Genomic DNA, 20,520 nt, shown 5'->3' with positions numbered 1-20,520 from the left:
TAATTCTGATCATAAAATTTTTTATTTGAAAGCTTGTAATACTTGTAACATTCTTAACATGTGAAATATAACATATAAAACTGTATCATTGGAAGAAAAACATAAATATTATATAATTACTTGTCATTCATAATTAAACACTAACAATTGAAAATTACTTAGTCACGAAGACATACTTAAGAGATATGGAGTTTGGTAGAAACAATTTTTTGAAAGGCAGTTTAGCTCAATATACCTTAATATCGTTTCCTTTGTTTCACCTGTGATACACATTTTTCTTTGAGTCATTTTTCCCACAGTTTGCCCGATTAATCATAGAAAATTACGAAACTTTATATACATGATGACACGTGTATATGAGTTTCTTTCAATCTCTTCCTTACATGTGATAATCACTTCAAATACACGTGGATATCGAGGTTTGACAAATATACGGGTTTCTTTCTATCCGTTGTTTAATAAATGTTAAATTAAATTCCACACACATGGGATGTATTAATGGTGATAATTTTCTAACCGTCATATTATTGTTTATCTTTATTTTTATATTTTATCTTGTGTGAAATTCGAAACTAAAAATACTAGTATAATTTTTAAAAAATTCCAATTTGCTGTTTTCATTATTCCATTTTTTTAAAATACTACACCAAAACTCAACAAAATCAAACTCAATAGATTCATCTTTCTCTTTTTGTTTCGATTTTATTCGATTCAATTTATTAGATTTCGCTTTCCTAATTCAATTTTATCAAATTATAAACATCCCTTTCTAATGGATGCATTTGTTAAATACTTCAGGAGAGTTTTGTACCCTAGAGGTAGAACAACCTCTCTACTTAATATTTACTTTTACAACAACAACAACAACCCAGTATAATCCCACTAGTGGAGTATGAGGAAGGTAGTGTGTACGTAAACCTTACCCCTATCATGAGGTAGAGATGCTGTTTCCAATAGACCCTCGACATCCTTCCCTCCAAGAACTTCCCACCTTGCTATTGGAGTGACTCGACTTCACAACCTCTTGGTTGGAAGTGGAGGTTGCTTACCATCCGAGCAACCCCTCTTATCACTACTTAATATTTACTTTATCTATCTCATTTAAGTACGGCATACTTTTCTTTTTAATATGTTAAAAATATATTTTTATATTTTTTTTTAAAAATTAAACCTTATATTTATATTCTTCGTAAATTTTTTTATAATCACACAAATTGTATAAAATGTTTCTTATCACAAATTTAATTATTTTTTTATTTCTTAAACTTTATATTTTGTAAAAAACCACCACATAAATTGGGAGGAGAGAGTAGTAGTTTTAACAAAATTTCCTTTTAAAGTCTTATTCTTTTATTAATTTATTTTTCCCCACCAACAACGTTTGGGATGGAGTTATAACTAATACTTCATATTTAACCAGAGTTTTCGAGTTGGAATTTAATGGATATGTAGTATTACTTTGTTACGGAAAACTTTACCCCAATGTGCTATGTAATCCGAATTTAGTCGGACCAAAAACAAAAAAAAATTGTTTTTCTGTCGGTCCTTTCTCCTCTGTATATATCCATTTCTTCTTTTCCCACAAATAACCTGAACCCGTTTCTCAACCCAAAGTCAAGTTTCCCCTCACTTCTACTGTCTGCACACACTCTTCTGCTTCAAATTACAAGAAGCTTCCAATGGCGGAGGCATCCGAAGAAGCCATCATCGAGAAGCTTTACGAATACGGCGAACGCCTAAACGAGTCCAAAGACAAGTCTCAGGTCCGTAAAAAAATATCCAATATGTTTTCCTTTTTCACTTACCTTTATTCTAGGGTTCGAAATTGAATAAAATTTATTTTGATTGAAACTGTTGGATTGTTCTTTTGGTGTAGAATGTGGAGGACTATGAGAATATAATTAAAGCATCGAAGAGCAGCAATGCTAAAGCTATGCAATTAGCAGCTCAGCTAATTCCGAGATTTTTCAAGCACTTTCCTAGTTTATCAGGCCGTGCTGTTTACGCTCAGCTGGATTTCTGTGAATCTGAAGAGCTTGCGGTAAGTCTTTTTGTATTTTCTTTTTTATTGAAAAGAAAAAATGGAACAATTTCTCCATTTGTCTGTGTCAACTGAGTTATGTTAATATTCTCTACTTCATTTCGAATTCATGAGATTGTTTCTTTTACTTATGATTATGAAATTACGATAAGGTTTCTTTGTTGTTCTTCCTGTGTGAAAGATGTATAATTGTTTTCGCCGAATAATGTTAGACATTATAATTATGATTACTTCCTCTGTCCCAATTTTAGTGATGCACTTTCCTTTTTAGTCTGTCCCAAAAAAGAATGATACTTTTCTATATTTAGAAATAATTTAATTTTAAACTTCCCATTGATTTATATCCACACAAATATCTATGTCTTATTTTAGACCACAAGTTTCAAATTTCTTTATTAAACTATGTGCCCAATTAGAGTGCATCACAACTACTGAGATACAAGAACATATGCAAGAGATAGGAATCATCTCGTAGTTTTAAACTGAGATTATGTGTAGTAGGTTCGTCTATTCATTGTGTGTTTTTGATGCCGAATTTGTGAGGGACTAGCTTAGGTAGAAAGTAGCTACTAGGATTGACTTAAGAAAATATTCATATTGCTGGAGGTGGATGAGGAAAAGTTACTCCCTCTATTTCAATTTATGTGTCTTACTTTCTATTTTAGTTTGTTTAGAAAAGAATGTCACTTTGTATATTTAGTGACTAACTCTTTAGTTCCAACATCCTAAATGGCCTGTAGTCCATAAGGTTCAACGTGCATTTTAGTACATTACACACATCTTTAATTTAAGACCACAAGATTTAACACTCCCTTGCTTTCGTAAACTCCATGCTCAGTCAAAGTAAGATTTTATTATTACTTTTTTGAGAAAAGGTAAGGTTTTTTTATTAATACAAGCACTAAGATAGTGCATTTTAACAAGAATATATACCGAAAAAAGAGCATCCCTTCCTTATATAAAAAAGAGCATCCTTTTAGCTATGCAGGGAGCTCAAAGAGTCTAACATTTTATCTATGTTATTGACAATATCAATTTTAATCCACCAATACAAAAGACGAAGACATAAGCCTTTTTAATTGCTGAGTTGTCAATTTGTCATTCTTCTATCGTAAAACATCTATTGTTTCTCTCTTTCCATATCACCCAATTGCCATAGAGCTTTGTGGTCTCCTGAACAGCTAGTCCCTTCCAGCTTCACAAAGCAAGTTTCAAATAATCTGGTATCATGCCACCGGAAATTAAACAAGTTTAGGCATAGCAGATTCTGCTCCACACATGTAGCATCTATTATATAATGAGAAACCCCTATTTATCAACTCCTCCTGAGCAAGAGAAGCCTCATTAACAGCAGCCCAACAAGAACGGCTATTCTAGGAGGCAGTTTCATGTTCCATATCAAAATCAATTAGATTAAACTGAAATATGCTTATTGTAATTTTCTTTCTTCCGTTTTTAGTTGGCCATTTCAGTAAACATTTTCCCCCCCAACAAACAGAGATTTGTGTATCCAATTGCATCATAGAATTGAGTTCATGAATCGCAGGAATTGGAAACTCAATGTTTGCTGTATTTTGGGAGTAGCAATGCCTTACTGAACTTTAGAAGTAAAGATATTAGTTTGCCGGCTCAATAATATGAAAAACAGTAGGGAGAAAATTAAATCACGACACTGTAATAATTGCATTCAAAGCCATCACATGAGTATATTTTTATGCTGCAAGTTTATTGTCGTGTCCTTTCGCTTTTATCTTGATTTTTGTGCATAATTGAAAAGATGAGGAAATATGATTTGGACTCTGGTAAATAAATTTAGCCCGTAAAAAGCATGCCTTTGTTGTTCAAGAGAAATAACAAGGGAGAGGAAAGATCATTGCCTTTTTTAGTTCTTTACAACAACAACAACCCAGTATAATCCCACAAGCGGGGTTTGAGGAGGGTAGTGTGTACGCAGACCTTACCCCTGCCCTGGGGGTAGAGAGGCTGTTTTCGATAGACCCTCGGCTCAAGAAGATACCTATATTTTCTGCACCCAAGTTCCAATTAATTCTTGTATCTGGATTATTGGTGCATAGATACCTATATTTTCTGCGACAAAGGGTGTGACCTGGTGGTCAATGACGTGGGTGCAAACCTTGGAGATCAGGTTCAAATCTCAACAGAGTCATCTGGCTAAGTTTTGGTGGCCATACTTGCTCAATAACTGTGTTGGTGGAGGTAACATGTACCTAGTGGAATAGTCGAGGTGAGCGCGAGCTGGCCTGAACACCACCGTTATAAATTTTTAAAAAAACCTGAAGTTTCTCCTTGATCTTAATCAATTTCATTTTTAGGGTAGAAAATGAGAAGGTAATGAGGAAAGGATCGTGATGAGATTGACCTTTGCATTGATTCTGTCTGTTACCTATTCTCCTTTCTAGATTTTCTATGTTTCTTGATTACATGCAAGACCTTGGTTTCATTTGTAATTATTATATTTCTTTCTAGGTTTCAATCTTCTTCAGTTTCTTTCCGGTTTTGCTTTCAATCTCGCTTTACTGCTTTTTGACATGTTTAAAATATCCAATGAGTTTGGAATTCCTAGAAACGTTTGTCACTGCATGATTTAAGTTTCTTTTCACAGCTAAAGGATAAGAAGAAAAAAAAGGTTTCTCTTCACAGTATTTGCAGCATAAAATGAGACTGGAATTCTGTGGGATTGATGTTTCTGCAGTGGAGCCTTGACCTTTGTTTGACCTATTACTGCGTGCAGGTTCGAGTGCAAGCCATTCGTGGACTTCCTCTTTTTTGCAAGGACACACCCGAGCATCTTTCGAAAATTGTTGACATACTCGTACAACTCCTGACTGCTGGTATAGAAATCTCTTAGTCTTTCCATCAAGAATTGTTGATTATGAGAAAAAAGATATGTGATCTTGACTTCTCTATCTTTCTATTCTTCCAGAGGAAAATGTGGAACGTGATGCAGTAAACAAAGCCCTTTTGTCCTTGTTAAGGCAAGATGTAAAAGGTATGTTGATTTTTTCCTAGTGACTTTGAAACCATGCACGTAGGTACTATCTTTAGATAGGTTCATTTTAAATTGAGTTTAAGAAATTAAATCGCCGAGCTGATCAAACTGCTTTAGTTTTTTTACTTTATGCTATTTCATGTTTCCGAGTACCACTCTTTTAGCACAAAGGTAGAACAATCAATACATTAAAGCCTGGTCAAGACCAAATGATGCCACGAAACTATGGATGTTGTATTTGGTATCCCTGATTCTTGTATAGTGCCTTGTTGGTATATAAGGTATAGGCAAATTATCTTCAACTTACCCAATAAAATGCTAAAACCTTCAGAGTTTGTTGTGGGAAGAAAATGGACCTAGAGCTTAGCTCTACACTGAACGCTATCTTATGAGTTCAGGATTGTCTAAAACCATATTAGGAGACAAACAACGCACTCCTCAACATCCTAAACACCCCTGCAAGCCCATGGTTAGACATCTGGAGCTTGGGGAATATAACATGTGGACCCAACATTGTCTAAATAGAATGAATCTGGCTCCGATACCATTTGAAGAAAATGCTTGGACCTAATCCAACCCCAAAAGTTTGTTCATGAGGTGAGATTGCCATAGACCATATAAGAAGACAAACAAACCATCTCTCAACCAATGCGGTCACTTAACATGTTGCATTAGCTGCATTTTATAAATCAACAAATTTATTGCACATTATATTTTGCACTAGATGCACCTTCAGCAAGCATGCTCTTTGGGTCAATACCTGGGAAGCTGTATGGTATTGTTGCAGCTTGTTTTATGCCTTGATTGGGCTACTAGTGCGAGGGTTTTACAGCCATAGGTGTGACATATTACAGTGCATCTTTTTATTACACTTATCTGACTTGGGAATTAAATTGATTAAATCCTTTTAGGAAATCTGTTCTTGTCCAAATTTAAATTAGCTATTTATAAGAGCTTAAGCAATAGCTATGTGGATGTATTGCCTACAGACAAATATTTATACTTCAGTATGACACTGCTGAAGCCGGAAGATGTGGTGTACATTTGGCTTTTCAGGAGGAGGACGAGAAGATGCCTGCGTGGGATGTACTTATGTGGTATTTTGAGAGAGAGGAATAAGAGAGGGATGAAGGACTAGAGAACAAATTGGGAGCTGGATAGTTTTTGTCAGTTACTTCAACAATTAAATTTATGCTCAGTGGATCAGAACAAAGTAGATTGGTTAATTTGGTTTAACAGCAAGGACAAATTGTTCACAGTGAATAACTGCTGTAAAATGATGTTACAGCAAAATAGTCAGGGACTTCCAAACTGGGCTTGGAAGATAATTTGGAGAACTAAAGTACCTGTGAAAGCAGCCTTTTTGGGTTGGCTAGCAGCTAGAGATGCTTGTCAAACCCAAAATAAGTTGCAGAGAAGAGGCTTCTCCTTGAGCAGTAGATGTTATCTTAGTAATTCAGAGGAGGAGACAGTGGAGCACCTTTTCTTACACTGCAGAGTTTCAAGACAATGCTGGGAACATTTTCCAAGCATTACGAGCATATCTTTGGTAATACCACAGAAGATCTGTAACTTGTTGGAAATCTGGCAATCACAGGGAGTCAAGGGAAGTTTAAAGCAAATATGGAGGACCATTCCAATTTGTATCTTTGAAGGAAAGAGGCTACAGATTCCCAGAGTTAAAAACGAATGCATTAAAAAGTTGTACTTCTGGTGTTATAGTAGTACTATAGATAGGATGGATCAGTATTTGGAGTTTTTGCACTTCTTAGGGGACAATATGTAGTATGAACTAAGCAAGAGCTGCAGCTATCTTGTACTTTTCTTCTGTGCCAGCTTGGTACCACTTTTAATAATATCTTTACTTTTAAAAAACATTTTTTTTTTTACCTTGCCATTATTAGGAAAAGGCCTGGAAATGAATTTGTACCACATAGGGCTTGTCTTTTGTTTCAAGTGAATCTTGGTGCACCCACGAGGTCCCTGTTAGTGTAGAATGATTGGATGTCTAAGTCGTACATTTTCTTATACTACCACTTCTATATTGGGGATTCCCCCCAACACCAATAAAATTGTTACTTTATTAAAAAATATGAGACTGTCTCTAGTTGGGATCATTTGTAAAAGCAGATGGGTTAAAGATCCTGTTCGAATGCTAAGGATACCAACATTTTCAAACACAAAAACTAAAAAAGAAGCATTGAATTTTTTTGGAACTTTTAGCACAAAGCAAAAATAAAGCACATGCTTTAAGAAAGTGAACAAAAAAATACATGTAATCCATAACAAATAATAAGAAAGGTAAAGATTATTAATGAGTACCAAGAAGGTACCAAAATAGTACGACCGAGAAGAAAATTTCCAGGAAGACAAAAGGTCTAGCCTAATACAGGAATATTGACAATAAACACACACAACAATTATTTGGACGAAAATTGAAAAACCAAATTTTTTGGTGAAATTTGTGTAGTGCTGCCTTCTTCAAAACATTGCCCATGGGTAACGAGACGTAAGCCTTACTGGCTTGGTGCCTGAACTAATCACTGTCTAAGTGAGGCAAAGCGCTCTACCTGTGTTGCACCTAGCTTCAGGGCTTAAGCTCACTTCAAACGAGCCTTTGATAGCACCATAGGGTATTATGCAGTTGTTTTGCTCTCTATTTAGCATTATCTTATCTCCAAAATTGTCTAGTAAAAAAAGGGGAAAACAAGAAAACTAAGAGATCATCTTTTATGAATTTAAAAGGCAAGGCATGAATTTCATGATATGTTTGTGTGAGGTGTTGTAATATTGCTTAGATGAGAGTTATTGTTTAGCCAATGCTACAACTCTAATTCTGGTTACCGTGGTGTGATCCTTAATTAGACAAAAGTGGTATTGGAAACTTCTCATATCAATTTATTTCTACCAGTCTGTAACCTATATCTTCATGAAAATATTTGGACATTGGATGCAAACTTTTTGACTGGTTATTTCTCTCTTCTGAAGCAGAAAGAAGATAACCCAAAGTAAAAGAAGAAATTAACCACAATCAAGCCAAAAAAATCTAACACACACATACATACATACATACATACATACATACATACATACATACATACATATATGCGCGCACACACACACACACACACACACACATATATATATATATCATGAATGCTTCTCCTTCATGAGGTTGCATGGTATTCAACCCATAGTCCATTATGCATACCTGAAATCAGAGATTGAAGAGAGGTTGGAGCAGCATATAGTCATTATTCTCTCCTGCTGCTTGGTAGTTGATTTTGGAGACACATTGACGGGGTAGAGGGAGAAAGAGAGGAGGACAGGGGCACAGCTAAGAAGGGAGAAGAATGCCTGAAGAGTTAGCAAGGTTAACTGATAAGCAATGCAAGAGAGGATGCTCTGCAGTAGAACTAGCTTGTGCTTGCTATGAAAACTTTCAATCCCTCAGTATCGTTTTGCCTTCTGCTCTATTAATTCATTTTCCTTCTCTTTCATGGTGCTTTAACCGCATAAAATTTTCTGATAGAATTGCTGCTCTGTTGTTAAAGGCAATTAACTTCCTTTCTTTTCCTGTAGCTTCATTGACAGCTCTTTTTAAACACATTGAGACTGTTGATGAGCAGATGTCTGATGATAATCTCCGTGAAAGGACATTAGTTTTTATAAAAGACAAGGTAATAAGGTCAATATTTTTTCTGTGGAAGAATGGCCATTTTGCTAGTCTTATGTATTCTAGTTGGCTGCATGACTTTGTTGCAGGTATTTCCTCTAAAAGCTGAGCTCCTCAAGCCTCCAGAACAAATGGAAAGGCACATTACCGATCTGATTAAAAAGGTAATTACATATTCTACTCCTGTTCTTTCTGTCTTGTAGGGAGTGATGAGAAGATTGTTCAGTAATTTTGACTTGCATCCCTTCAGAAGCTTTGCTTCTTCTACTGTCCGCCAGTTCCTGTGGTATCTTGTAGAGAAATTCTACATGCAATGTGATTGTTATCACCTAGAATACGGGGATTATTGTGATACCAGTGAAGAAAATTGCCTAGATAATAAATGCTGTATGTTCTAGATGATTAGAACGCAAGAAAATTAATTTTCTTGAGAAAGGTAACATGTTACAATGCAAGAAGATTAATTGCATCTCATTGCAGAGTCTACAAGATGTGACAGGAGCAGAATTTAAGATGTTCATGGATTTTCTGAAAAGTTTGAGCATATTTGGGGATAAAGCTCCTGCAGAGCGTGTGCAAGAACTGATTGAGATCATTGCAGGCCAAGCTGATCTAGATGCACAATTCAATGTAAGTGTTCGTTCCATTTAGAATGTTTTAGAAATTTCCGGTTTCCTGTTCTTCTCAGTCAAAAAGCTCTCACTAGGGTGGTTGGTTGGTTGTTTTAGTGTACTGATGTTTTTGCCTTAGTTACTGAAAGCATTGGTTATTTGAATCTCTAGAACCAACAGTTGGATGCTCAAAACTTTTCACTTAGTTTAGTTGGTTTCTATTTTAGCAATTCACCCCAAGGTGAAAACGTTTACAATTTGCCATTGGGTTTAAACTATAAGTTCAACACATTGGAGAAGATCCATCTTGGAATTCACACATCAAATCAACCGAACTAGTTCAAATTTTCCAAAAGTATTAGAGCTAAACACAATCTGATTGAAAACTTTAATTAATAAAACTGATCTAAACCTAAATACATGAAAATTGCTTCAATGTTAATTTTAATCAGTATTATCAAATGCTAAAATGCGCTGAGGTCTGTTGGGGCTTTATGAGCAAAACGCAAATAAAGCGCGGGCTTTAATGAACAAGGTGGAAAAGAAGAAAAAAGTGTATATGTATGTGTGTGTGCGTGTGTAATAATTCAAGTATAATAATTTAAAGCACTAATAACAGTTATATGGAAAAAGAAGTTAAAATATTAAAATATTGAAATATTAACCGATTAGTATTGCCTCTTTAAGATAACACTCACGGTAATTAGGCATATGTATGGTGATTGCGCTGAAGCGCCCGTTAAGCCAGGCAAAGAGCTCAGTCCGTTTAGCCTAGGTGCATTTTAAGCGAGCTTTTGACAATATTGATTATGATTGTGAGCTTTTGATCTTAAGCATATAGATTTCGCTATCTATCTGCTTTCCTGGCATGTAGTGCTTAAAGAACTACAGGATGGAACCTCTGAACTACTGGATTGCTAAAGTCAGTATCCTAAATGTGATGTACGTCGTAATTCGTACATCACATGTATCAACGGAAATCATATGTCGTCTTGAAAGAATTAGATTTCTGTTCTATATTCTCCATCTTGTTTTCCCTATGAGTCTGAACTCCTTGTCTGAGTAAACTTCAGTACCATTTGTGGGCTTGTTAATCTGCAGTGCAGCTGAAGAATTCCTGCTACATTCATCATCTAAATTGCTTTAATATTGCAGGTTTCAGACGGAGACCATATTGCTAGATTGATAGTCTGTTTGTTTATGGCTATTCCATTTTTTGAGGTTTGTCCTTATCTGGATACTTCATTATTTTTTTCAGTAGTGACTACAACTTGTCATGCCTAACTGATTTCTACATTTCATGCAGAGGGGTGCCTCAAATAGCAAATTTCTAAACTATTTGAATAAACATATTTTCCCAGTATTTGACAAGGTAATACCTGATTTCCTCGTACCGTAGCATAGTTGATTCAGTTTCCTTATCTGCTATGAAATAGCAGCTGTCACATTTGGTTTTATTTTGGTGCTCACAACATATTTATTTATTTATTTTTTGTTTCAAACAAGGAGATGGTTTGTCAAAGAAGAATGTAAAGAGATGATCTTTCTAAATTTCTTTTCCATTGTGGATATTAATTTGTTCTTTTGGTAGTTCCAAAAGTTGTTCTAACCTATCTTTGTCATCAGCTTCCTGAAGAACGGAAGGTAGACCTGCTCAAAAACCTTGCAGAGAGCGCACCTTACACAATTCCTCAAGACTCGAGACAGATCCTTCCCTCTGTTGTTCAACTCTTAAAGGCAAGTATTTAGTTTTCCTCGCCTGTATGCCAGTCTATTAGTTCTGGTTAGAAGCACCTTTATGCGTGCAGAAAATCATAGGGCCGATAAACTTCTATACATTCTAAAAGTTTTTCCTGCATCTGCATATAGCACATTAACTCTACCTTATATTATTCCATGAACAAGGTGAAACCTTTTGAGTTTGAACTACTTCGTGAAAGATTAACCTTTTCAATTAATCATTTTCCTTATGAAACTTTTTTTGCTCTTTTAGAAATATATGCCTCGTCGAAAAGCGGGAGAAGAGATGAACTTTTCTTATGTTGAGTGTTTGCTGTATACTTTTCACCATTTAGCTCACAAGGTATGTCCTCTTTCCCTTGTATACATATTCTGTATATGCATGTTGGGTTCTCACCACTTCTTTTTTGTCGGATAGGCGCCAAATGCCACCAATAGCTTATGTGGTTACAAGATTGTGACTGGACAACCATCTGACAGGCTTGGGGAAGACTTCTCGGAGAATTACAAAGAGTTCACAGAGAGGTAGTTTGCTAGTCTAACTTCTTATTTTTTGCTCTCGAATATATCATCCTGCGCTTAGTGCATATATGTCAGGTAATATTCTTGAAACATTTTTATTTGTTAGCGAGTCAAATGCACACTGTTTTTGCCTAGTAGCAAATTTGTTACCATTGGTTACTGCATAGAAAGTAAGAATGTGTTGCCAGGACAGAGTAATAACCAAACTTTGTCAGGACTAAACTGTTGTAATGTTGGAATGTATCTTGACTTTTGATAGTTAGACTGCAAACTATCGATGAAGGTGGTTCAATTGCAGTAGATCATAGTGTGATTTGGTTAGTTATCAATTAATGTAAGAAGAAATAACTTACTGAAAAAAGCTTGATCCTATTGTGCCCCTTCTTTCTCAATGGAGCTTTATTAGCTTTCTTGAGTCGTAGTCAAGACATGCACTCCAGATAGTGCTCATAGTTATTGGAGGTGCAAGGTGCAAAAATGAATAGATGAGACTAGCAATGACCTAAGGAAAAGAGAAAATGCACAATTTTAAGAAGCACATCTTTAGCAAGAGATATAATGCATGGGTTCAGTTTTGGACGGGGCTAATGTTAAGTTTTGGAAAGACAGGTGGCTAGGGGATTCAACTCTGCAAAATGACTTTCCAAACCTCTATCAAATAGTGAGCAGACCTGATTCAACTATCTCTCAGAATAAAACAGGCAATTCTTGGTTTTCAATCCTCAGAAGAAATTGGGTGAATTACTTAGCCTTCTGGAACAATTGGAGAAATGCATGGTCAATGAGCGGCTTCCAGATAAACTCATATGGGGAGCAAGTACTAAAGGAATGAAATGGGGTTGTTCAAAGACAAAAAAGAAGAAAGGGGTGACAGAATTGAAAAAATTAGTTTCGAATTTAAACCAGGGTAAAGGGGAAGGTAGGGTAAGGGGCAGGATTCACAAAGCTCATTTGGGATGAAAGTAAAAATCCTTAGTTGGAACGTTAGGGGGTTGAATGAGAGTAAGAAGAGGGGGATCATCGAATCTTTGTTGATGAAGTGGAAGGCAGATATAATATGTTTGAAGGAGACAAAAATTGAAGAGTGGTCACAACAATTAGTAGGTTCTTTATGGGGAAATATATGGACTAGCTGGGCAGATTTGCAAGCAAATGGCACAAGAGGTAGGGTTATCATTTTGTGGGACAGGAGGTTGTGGAAAAGCATTAACATTCAGCAAGGTATATACTCGGTTTCTGTTATTCTAGAAAGTCTCCAAGAACAATTCAGGTGGTGTTACACTGGGGTTATATGGGCGACATTCAAATGCAGCAAGAAAGGATCTTTGGCATGAATTGGCAGCAATAAGGGATATTTGGGATGAGCATTGGGTGATAGGGGGAGATTTTAATGTATGCAGATATGAGCATGAAAAATTCAACTGTCTTAGAAGGTCCAGAGCGATGAAATCTTTCTATGATATTATATTGGAATTGGAACTGTTGGACTTACCCCTACATGGAGCTCAATATACATGGTCTAGAGGTGAAGAACACTTCAGGCTTCTAGAATTGATAGGTTCTTAATCTCATCTGAGTGGAATGACAGCTTCAAGGCAATAAAGTGGGTGGCTTTACCCAGAGTAGAGTCTGATCATAAGCCATTAATGCTTGAATGTGGGGATTGGGACTCCAATTCGTCTTATTTTAAATTTGAGAATATGTGGTTGCTAGCAGAGGGATTCATGGACTCAGTTAAAGAATGGTGGTCCAGTTATCAGGTAGTGGGCAGTCCAGACTTCATCTTGACTCAAAAACTGAGGAACTTGAAGAAAGACATCTCATGCTGGAACAGGGAGGTATTTGGAAAACTAGAAACTCAAAAAAGTAAGGCACTTAATGAACTAACTATACTGGAACAATCATCTGAAGGCAGAGTTCAAACACAAGTTGAGAAGGCTCAAATGATCAACATGCAATCACAAATTCAGCAGTTAGCAAAGATTGATGAGGTTTCATGGAGACAAAAATCAAGATGCTTATGTTAAAGGATGGAGATAGAAATACAAAGTACTTCCAAAAGATGGCTAATGCTCATAGAAGAAACAATTGCATTGATAGGCTACAGATGGGGGAAGTCATCATTGAAGATAAGGAGGAAATCAAAAGTGAAATCCTGAACTTCTACCAGCAGTTGTACACAGAGAATGAACCTTGGAGGCCGTCAACTAGATTTGACAATCTAGCTAGGATTTCAGAAGCTGAGAGAAACTGGTTGGAAAGTGAGTTCGAGGAACAGGAGATTCTTTCAACTATTAGAAAATGTGCTCCAGATAAGGCTCCAGGACCTGATGGTTTTACTATGGCATTCTTTCAACATGCTTGGGAGATTATAAAAAAAGAGGTTATTGATGCAATGAATCATTTTCACCACAATTGCCACATGGTTAAATCTATTAATGCCTCTTTTATTGCTCTGATTCCTAAAAAGAAAGGCGCAACCGAGCTCAAGGATTATAGACCAATCAGTCTTATAAGCAGTGTTTATAAGATTGCTTCTAAACTTTTGGCTGAAAGGCTTAAAACAGTCATTGGGAAGTTGGTATCGGGGAGTCAGAATGCTTTTGTAAAAGGGAGACAAATCACAGATGCTGCTCTCATTGCAAATGAGGCACTAGATTGGAGACTTAAGAGTGGAGAGCCAGGGTTGTTATTTAAACTGGACATTGAGAAAGCTTTTGACAAAGTGAGCTGGTCATACTCGCTCACAATTCTGAGGCACATGGGCTTTGGGAAAAGATGGATAAGATGGATCAAGTTCAGCATCACTACTGTTAAGTATTCGATCTTAGTGAACAGTGGTCCAGTGGATTTCTTTTCTCCACAAATAGGTATCCGACAGGGTGATCCTATCTAACAGTTCCTCTTTATCTTGGCCATGGAAGGGCTTAGTAAAATGCTGCAGAAAGCTAGTCGGTTACAGTGGATAGAAGCTTTTAAAATTGGGAGGAATGTTGGGACTCAATCTGCTGTATCTCATCTACTTTATGCAGATGATACACTGATTTTTTGTGGAGTTGAGAGGTCTCAAGTGATCCAACTAAACCTAACTTTGTTCATTTTTGAAGCTATTTCAGGTTTGCACATGAACATGTCGAAGAGTACCATTTATCTTGTTAATGAAGTCCCAAATCTGGCTGAGTTGGCTGGTATTATGGGATGTAAAATTGGTTCATTTCCATCTACTTATCTTGGTTTACCTTTGGGAGTAAAATTTAGATCCACTGAAATTTGGAACGGGATCATAGAAAAGTTTGAGAAGAAACTTGCATCATGGCAAATGCAATATCTTTCATTTGGGGGCAGATTAACACTTATCAACAGTGTATTGGACAACATACCAACTTACTACATATCTCTATTTTCCATCCCAGCAAAGGTTTTGAAGCAACTTGATAAGCTAAGAAGAAACTTTCTCTGGGAGGGCAATAATGCACGACATAAATTCCACTTGATCATGTGGAAAAAGGTTACACAACCAAAAACTCAAAGGGGGGGGGGGGAATCAAAGATCTAGCAGCACACAATAAAAGCATGATGATGAAGTGGTTGTGGAGATACAATATGGAGGATTCTGGGTTCTGGAAAGTTGTCATCAAAGCCAAGCATGGAGAGCTGAATCACTGGTGTTCAAAAGTCTCAAGTGCTCCATACAATGTGGGATTATGGAGTACTTTTGCTCAGAACATCCACTTTGAAGTTGGGAATGGTACATACAAGGATAAATGGCTTGGGAGCTCTACCCTCCTAGTTGCATTCCCTAACTTGTTCACCATAGCCCAAGATCCTAATGCGGTTATTGCTGCATATAGGGAAGGGGTCAATTGGGACTTGAAGTTCAGAAGGGACATGCATGATTGGGAAATAAATGAGCTGCTAGACCTTTATGCAAGACTACAACAAAGCAATGTTAACTCCCAAGTTGTGGATTGACTTAAATGGGGAATCACGGTGGAGGCATCTACACAGTCAAGGTGGGATATCAACAGATGTGTTCTAGTAATCCCATGATAGATAACTGGCCCTGGAAACTTATCTGGAGAACCAAGCTGCCACCAAAGGATATCTGTTACGCCTGGACAATATTATATGAGGCATGCCTCACACAAGATAACCTGATGAAAAGGAACTTCCAGTTACCTAACAGATGCTACATGTGTCAAAAGAAAGCTGAAAGTACCTGCCACTTGCTCCTACACTGTGAGGTGGCTTCAGACATATGGTACATATTTTTTTCCCTTTTTGGTCTCAAATGGGTCATCCCTTACACAGTCAAGGACGCTTATAAGAGCTGGAGTTTATGGAGAGTTGATGAAGCCATCAAGAAAATCTGGTCAATGGTCCCTGCTTGTATTTTCTGGTGCATTCGGACAGAGAGAAACAAGAGATGTTTTGATGGAAACTCAACTTCTATAGGTTCTTTAAAGGCTATGTGTATTGTCAATTTGTTCTGTTGGTCTAGACTGTACCCTATCAACAATATTGATCATCTTTTGGATTTCATTAGTTCCTTAGCTCTGGCTTAGCCAATTAAGTATAGGAGCTGGAATATATTTTGTAAGCTCAAATGCCAAATCATGTACTTCTTGCATCTTCTTGATGCCATCTATTGAAATCACTTGCTTTATCCAAAAAAAAAAAAGTATGGAGGAGGAAAAAGAAGAGTAAGATGAGACTAGCAATGACCTGGGAAAAGGAGAATAGCACTTGAGGGCTGGGAGGAAAAGAGGACTGTGCGAAGCTGGAGAACATACCTGAATGGATGGTGAAAAAGCTGATGGGGAGAGCGAGAGGGGGATAGAGAGAGAGATGAGTTGAGTCGAGTTGAGTGGATGAGAGGCGTCCTAGAGGTTTCTGTCGTTTCCTATGCTAAATCAATCATTATGTATGCTTTCTTTATTTTTCCTTTTCATTGATCCTACATCACAATTTTGCCATAACATCATAAACTCAATCAAGAAATTAACAAAAACCATTCCCAATAAATAATCCAAAAACACAAAGAAAAGATGAGACTAGTGAAGTGTACCTTTTCCCTAAGCAAGCTATCGGAACCTCATTGCGCTGCAAACTATGGTTGGCTCTAGATGTTCAGGGAACTGATTGGATTCTGTCAGTGACTATGTCAAACTCATATGTTGGAACTTGGAAGACTTTTATCCTTATAACTTACTTCACTTGCATGCTTTCTTTGAGCCGAGGGTCTATGGCAAATACCATCTCTACCTTCACAAGGTAGGGGTACCCTCCCAAGATCCCACTTATGAAATTATACTGGGTTTTTTGTTGTTGTTGTTGTTGTTGTTGTTGTAACTTAGAGCCTGTTTGGCCAAGCTTCTAGGAGGCTAAAAGTACTTTTTTGGAAATTAAAGGTGTTTGGCCAAAACAAAGAAGTGCTTTTGAGCACCAGCAAAAGCAGTTTTTTTTGCTTTTGGGAAGAAGCTACAAATTCTAGCTTCTTCCAAGAAACAGAAGCTCAACTAGAAAATTAATTTTTTCAAGAGAAAAATATCCTTTCCAAAAAATTACATATCTCAAATTATCCCTCATTAATTTAAATTTATTCTTTTTCTTTTTTGTTTCTACCATCCATTTCTTCATTTTTCTTATTTCCATAATTTTTTATTCTTCTCGTATTCTTCTTTGGAATAATTTCTCTACGATTAAAAGATCTCTTTTTTTATGTAGAATTTATGGAGTAAATTTTTAATTTATACTAAATTATGTATATTAATATGTTAAAATCGTGATGTAAAGAATAAGTAATACTCCCTCCGTTCCAGTTTATTTATGTGAACCTATTTCCTTTTTGGTCAGTTCAAAAAAGAATGACCCCTTTCTAAATTTAGAAACAATTTAGTTTAAAATTCCAATTCTACCCTTAATGATAAGCTTTTATAACCACACAAATACTCTGGACCCCTTTTTGACATGTTTAGGACCATAAATTCCAAAGTCTTTCATTTTTTCTTAAACTCTGTACCCAGTCAAACAGGTTCACCTAAATTGGAACGGAGGGAGTACCGTTTACCAATATTATATCTTGGAATAACTATACTTTATATTGATTAAAATATTTAAATATATATTTTTACTTTATGTCTTATAAATTCAATTCTCTTGTACAAATAATACTAATTGTAACTTGAACATTTACTGTCCTTTTTCGTATATTAAAGTACTTGTTAGAAAGATTGACCAAACACAATTTGCTTATCAAATATTGCACAATGCACGTCTAAAATGAATTGGCCAAACACAAACTACTATTCTCCAAAAGTACTTTTTCGGAAAGCACTTTTCAAAATAAGCAATTTTTGGCAGCTTGGCCAAACGGGCTCTTACTGTGCTTGCAATCCTGTAAGTCTTGATTTTACTTGGTATTTGATTCAGGTTAAACTGTTTTGAAGAGCTTGCTAGGGCTACCATTAAGAAATTGACTCAGGGGATGGCAGAGCACAATAAAGCACTTGCTGCTGCTAAATCTGATGAAGAAAAGGAAAAACTCGTGAGTGCATTCTCCAGGTTTTAACAGATTATTCTTAAAATGCTACTTAATGGTGCACTATTCGAGCAGTAAAATCTTTTTGGTTCTGCAGAAGGCTCAAAAGCAGAATACTACTACAGGGCTGAGGACTTGCAATAATATACTGTCTATGGCTCAGGTAAGCAAACTGAATTTTAAGATACAGACACACATTTTAAATTTGCTTATGCGAGACTGTCCTGAACCAATTATAATCTTTGATAATTCAGCCACTACATGCAAAAACACCTTCATTCATCGGGGACAAAAAAATCAACCTTTCATGGAAGGAAGTTGTGAAATCTACAGCACCATCAACAAGTTCAACTGGGTATGTTTTTGTTTGAACTTCAGAAAGATGATGTGGTTACACTAGTTTATATAACTTTTCTGGTCTCATAATTAATATTTTTGCATGGACAATCAACTGGCTGAATGGTGAAATATATCATATTAGTGAAATGGGATGTTGGGTATAAATCCCATCCCTGCTTTAGTATTACATTGATTTGGATTCAATAGATAATTTATTGCTATTCTTTTCTACGTCTCTTAGGAATAGTGATACATCTCAAACCAAAGGTTGTTAATGGTCGATGTAGATATGAAAGCTTTCTTCCTTCAGCCCATGCTTAGTGGCTCAACCCACTTTCATTCTGATAGGTTTCCAGTTTCAGGCTTTCAGCACATCTATCAATGGTCTGAAAAGCTAGCTTCTAGCCCCACAATAAACCTCCAGTTATTATGGAATTCTATGTTTTCTTTTGCTTGATTTCTTGGTATCCAATAGGATACACGGTTCAATCATCTGAAAGCATTTTACATTTGTTCATGATTTTGGTCATGCTAAACTATTCCAGCTCTATTTAAAGAGAACACAAAGACATGACCCAAGAAATAGACAAGTACAAAAATAAAGGTTTTCTTGCTTTACTGTTTGTCTATCATCTCTAGATGCTTTTTTGGTCTTGAATGTTAACTGTTTAAACATAGATTTTTCTGAGTTACCCCTGTTATTTGTTATTTACTGACTTGTATTGCTAGTTGTTTACTTCAAAGTCTCGTTCGATATGGAAGACTTCGTAACAGCGGTTTATGCTCTTTTAGGACGTTCACTAGTTATCCTTTCATATGCTTTCTCATCTTACCTAGTTTATGTCTATTTCTTTATCGCCAGAGTCAAACGACCTGCTGGTGCAATTAATGGTTCAAGTAGTTCTGCGCCAAAGAAGGGCCGGGGAGGTGGTAGCATGCCGAACCAGTTTGTTGACAGGGCTTTTCAAGGTCTGTCATATGGAGGGAGAAGTACAAGAGGTAGAGGCAGGGGAAGAGGTTTCCGCGGAAGGGGAAGGGGAAGGGGAAGGGGATATCACTAGCCCAGGTCTGACCTCAGTGTTATCTGCGACACACTTTTGAACTAAAAGATGTAGAGACGTTGGATTTCGTCTTAGAGATGCAATTTTGAGTAGTAGTCCGATGATTTGCGGATTGGGAAGCATAGTTGATCTCGTACATGTGATGATGTGGTTTGCCAGTTTTGATGTGGCAGTCTGAAGCTGATCTTTCTCAAGATATTCTCACAAAGCAGCACTTGATCCGACCAACCTTTGGTGGCAAAGAAAACGAAAAGAAAATACAGTGACAAGATTCTAATGGAGCATTTGTAGTAATTGTATTTGTAATTTTCATTTGGGAGACATTGTTTCTTGTTTAATTTTGTGATTTTTCATTTGGGAGACAGTTGTTTAATTTATTGTTGTCCTCGTCTTAATACCCTGTGCATTTAAACATTTTTTAGCATGCCTTAATTCAGTTTAACAGTTTTTTCGAATGACGTTTGACTGTATCCAAGGTTAGTTTTTATTTAATTAACCTCAATAATAGTACGCTGAAAATTGTAGTATCTTTGCTCTTGTTAAAGAAAATGCGCATTTTTCTTTTAAGTACACTCGAGAAGGATTATAACCATTTTAAAGAGGGAATGAGTAATTTGTCATGTTTTGAACATTCCCACGACTTTGTTTCCTTGTAAATTTTCATTAAGGTGAAAAATATACATTGTCAAACCCAAAGGATCATTATAATTTAAGAACTAAACAAGCATGATTAACAAATATTTATGTGTAATAGATATGTACTTGTATTGATGACTAAAATGTGATTATAAGTACGATTGGAATCAGTGAAAAGCCAATAACAGCGATAAATGTCAAAATGATAGATTTACGTACTGTCTTCGCATTGTTTTATACCGTGGTTGAGAAATTAGAAATGTGAACTTTGGTCATTTTTCTTCAGCTTAAAAGACGTGGATTTTCTTTTGAATGCTAGAGCTGGAATTTTAAGAAACAAAAT

The 20,520-nt window shown here is 36.2% G+C and overlaps 1 protein-coding gene across 1 annotated transcript; it reads left to right on the top strand.

Moving 5' to 3' along the window:
• The first annotated feature begins 1,573 nt into the window (after positions 1-1,573).
• On the top strand, positions 1,574-19,996 carry LOC104110568 (apoptosis inhibitor 5-like protein API5). Its single transcript, XM_009620095.4, has 16 exons — positions 1,574-1,763; positions 1,877-2,041; positions 4,794-4,893; positions 4,986-5,051; positions 8,634-8,731; positions 8,817-8,891; positions 9,208-9,357; positions 10,494-10,559; positions 10,645-10,710; positions 10,965-11,075; positions 11,332-11,421; positions 11,497-11,603; positions 18,033-18,147; positions 18,239-18,304; positions 18,396-18,496; positions 19,343-19,996. Exons 1-16 carry the CDS (start codon positions 1,680-1,682, stop codon positions 19,539-19,541), a joined length of 1,659 nt encoding a protein of 552 aa, XP_009618390.2. The 5' UTR covers positions 1,574-1,679; the 3' UTR covers positions 19,542-19,996.
• The last annotated feature ends 524 nt before the right edge of the window (positions 19,997-20,520 follow it).

This window comes from Nicotiana tomentosiformis, chromosome 8, assembly GCF_000390325.3.
Source record: "Nicotiana tomentosiformis chromosome 8, ASM39032v3, whole genome shotgun sequence".
NCBI lineage: Eukaryota > Viridiplantae > Streptophyta > Magnoliopsida > Solanales > Solanaceae > Nicotiana > Nicotiana tomentosiformis.
Note: the sequence above shows the minus strand (reverse complement) of the source record. Positions and strands in the feature narration are given on the sequence as shown.